Below are 2,944 nucleotides of genomic sequence, written 5' to 3' on the forward strand. Positions count from 1 at the left end.
GACCAAATAACACAATCCCGTGCAAGGCGAATGCTACAAAATGTATAGTAATATTTCGTTGTTTGTGCTTGTTGTGTCGAGTATGGCTGTCTGTGCCGGTAAAGATTCAATACCAGAGACGAAAAAGGATCCGAAATCGAGTTTTGCTCGCACTGGTGCCTCGGACCCACCAACTTTACCCAGACCAGACGAAAAGGTAAGATATTGTTACAATAATTATGCATTTATAGCATTTAATAGAAAATATATAGAAAGTATATTTAAATTATAGTAAGTTACTAAATAATAGTCAAGTACGATCTGTGACGGAGGCGACCGTTCATGAATCAGTGTGGGCTCGACTAAAATCTCCCTTTCTATTATTGTAATCAACAGTCAATATGCTGGCACGTTGAAGAAATACTAAATATTCCATTCAGTTTACGTATTGTACAGCTCGCCCGTTTGGTGCAACATAAATATTTGGATCATAACCGGGTCAAGAGTGTACTAGTATTTAGGTTAGGGGTTTTTATTGCGTAAAGATGCATTATGGACGAAAACATGGATTTGTTCACTGCGTCATGTTGAGGACGTTGTACAGTATTAGTTTTATAACGATGAAAGATACTCAAACGCAAATGCATTGTTATTATATGTACACATAATCTCTCGACGTCACACAAAAACAATGTGCGCACATGTTCATTGATTAAAGATTACCCAGCTGTGTACTACAAGAATTGCAACTCCATTCCAAGATAAAGCATAATAAGTGTACTCATCAACGCACAGTATCAAATGATAATATTCCCTCGATATTGCTTCTTGAGCAGTGTCAGTACTTGCGTCATCGAAAGACAATTTAAATATTTACGAGCTTATGTGGACGCGAACTCAATAATATCTGACGTGCAAGAGTAAAAAATATATAGTAATTCGCAACATTCGTTTATTTGTCATTACAATCATCTACATTTGTATTTCATTCTCGACAGATAGACTTTTCAACTTTTAAACTTGACAAGAAAAAACTAAACCTGAACAAGCGACCTAATATGGACGGACTGCATAAAATACCTAAGGACCAGATGAAAATACACTACCCGGACTCATCACCGCCTCCTCTGAGATACCGTGATCCGCGTAAATTGCCACTGAATTCGGATTTACCTCCTCCTTTGAACTTCGACGACATTAAATGGCCGAAAATGAATTTTGGAGATCCTTTAGAGCGACTCGGCGATGGGAAGGATATTGAACATATGTGCAATGCTGATGAGGAGGACTGTGATGACGAAGAACTACAAGTCGACCATAAACAGAGCGACGAAGAAGTTACATTAGAGGAAATTATCGAAAATTAACAACACTGAGAATACAACTGACCTAGTCACATGATTCACGTTTTGTATCCCGGTGATTTGTTACTTTACGTTGCGATTACAGTGAAAATCACACTCCCGTCTATTACACTCATTTAAGATAAACGGTAATTTGTCTTTTTGGGCTGTACCTTGAATGCCTTCGGCAATGGCACAGTCACGGCAACGCCCAAAGTAAGCCTTCGAATGCATATAATACACAATTGCGCGTTTATAATTCGTTTCAAGTCATTATTGAAATCTATTTTTTTCTTCTATAACACTCTCACTTGACTCTACTACCATTATTTCGCTTGTTTGCATAATAAATCCATGATGACTGTGAATGCATGCTCGAGGTTGTCCAACTATTTTTTTGTTTTGTCATTGATCTTATAGACAACATTATTAACCGTTCTTGTAAACAGATATTACACGGTACGTTCATGGCGGTAAACACTGAGAGGGATAAATTATATCAATCATAGTGAGTCTTTCGTTTCTGTTGCCATCAACGTGTGGCGAAGTTTGTGTGAGGGGGTCATATTGGGTATAAATGGGTTGCAGAATGGACAACGACAAAATAACATTTGTTTAAATCATCTTAGAAACAAATTCAAACATCTTAGCCAGTAGAACCCCCCCCCCCCGCCTCATCCTACTTGAAGATATATTGTTAGCTTCAAGGGAGAATTCGTGCTCACCGATGATTGGTCTATTTTATGTGATACGTGGAATAAGGTCAACATGCGTTCTGTGAAAATTGGAAGGAAACGTGAAATTATATCTAATTTCTATAATTTCGAATTTCGTGATCGGTGAAAATGTAATCTGTAAATATAAACAAGAGACCAGATGGTCGAAATAGTTATTTTGCTTTCCCTGCACAAGTGATAATTCCAAACGTGTCGTGGAGCAATCATAATATAGGGAAGTGGGGGAGGGGTTGGATATAAGGTTTTTGAAGAGACAACATAAAGTTAATAATATTAACAAGATTTGCTTCAATTCGAAATTTTTTTACATCTTTTTTACATGTGACTTAATTCGTATCGTACTTTGAAACATTGGAGACCCACAATGCATTTGAATTTACAACGGGTGGTGAAACAAATACGCATGCGTGCTCAGTGAATGGCTCTGAACGATATGGACGTGTTACAATACACATGTTGTATCTACCCCAGGCAATATCAATGTAAACCTGATAAATCGTACATATTCCATTATGTAATTTAAAAACACATACGCAGACGAGATATTTTTTAATAAAAAGGGGCTGAGTAACCTCCAGACCCCCACATTTTCTTAATGTCACCCTATTCTAGATGTAGAATGCGTAAGTTATGCATGACATGATACGTTGTCTATGTATTTTAGTTTTTAGTTTTACAAACATGAAGGCATTCTGTCTACAATGAAAGGGTTGCACAGGGAATCGTGTTTATTGAAAAGGACATTTGAAAATATATGAATATTTATGACTACATTATGTCGATATCGAGATCTTGATTGATCAAATAGCTTTGAGTTACGAGTTCGAATCTATTCAATGAAGGTGGTCTACCACCTAACAGCAAGTCCCTCGAGTTTACATCGCA

The 2,944-nt window shown here is 37.1% G+C and overlaps 1 protein-coding gene across 1 annotated transcript; it reads left to right on the forward strand.

Annotated features, from left to right (window-relative positions):
- Positions 1-1,714, forward strand: LOC144348221 (uncharacterized). The gene is made up of 2 exons (XM_078007707.2): positions 1-196; positions 978-1,714. The coding sequence occupies exons 1-2, from the start codon at positions 41-43 to the stop codon at positions 1,344-1,346; spliced, it is 525 nt and encodes a 174-aa protein (XP_077863833.1). The 5' UTR covers positions 1-40; the 3' UTR covers positions 1,347-1,714.
- The last annotated feature ends 1,230 nt before the right edge of the window (positions 1,715-2,944 follow it).

This window comes from Saccoglossus kowalevskii, chromosome 2 (assembly GCF_978046115.1).
Source record: "Saccoglossus kowalevskii chromosome 2, keSacKowa6.1, whole genome shotgun sequence".
In the NCBI taxonomy this organism is placed as follows: domain Eukaryota; kingdom Metazoa; phylum Hemichordata; class Enteropneusta; family Harrimaniidae; genus Saccoglossus; species Saccoglossus kowalevskii.

What these genes read in the sequence shown, in the direction of transcription:
- LOC144348221 (XM_078007707.2), top strand. Translation starts at nt 41, where the DNA reads ATGTATAGTAATATTTCGTTGTTTGTGCTTGTTGTGTCGAGTATGGCT. An exon ending in TACCCAGACCAGACGAAAAG is followed by an intron (nt 197 to 977) that starts GTAAGATATTGT and finishes CATTCTCGACAG; the next exon opens with ATAGACTTTTCAACTTTTAA.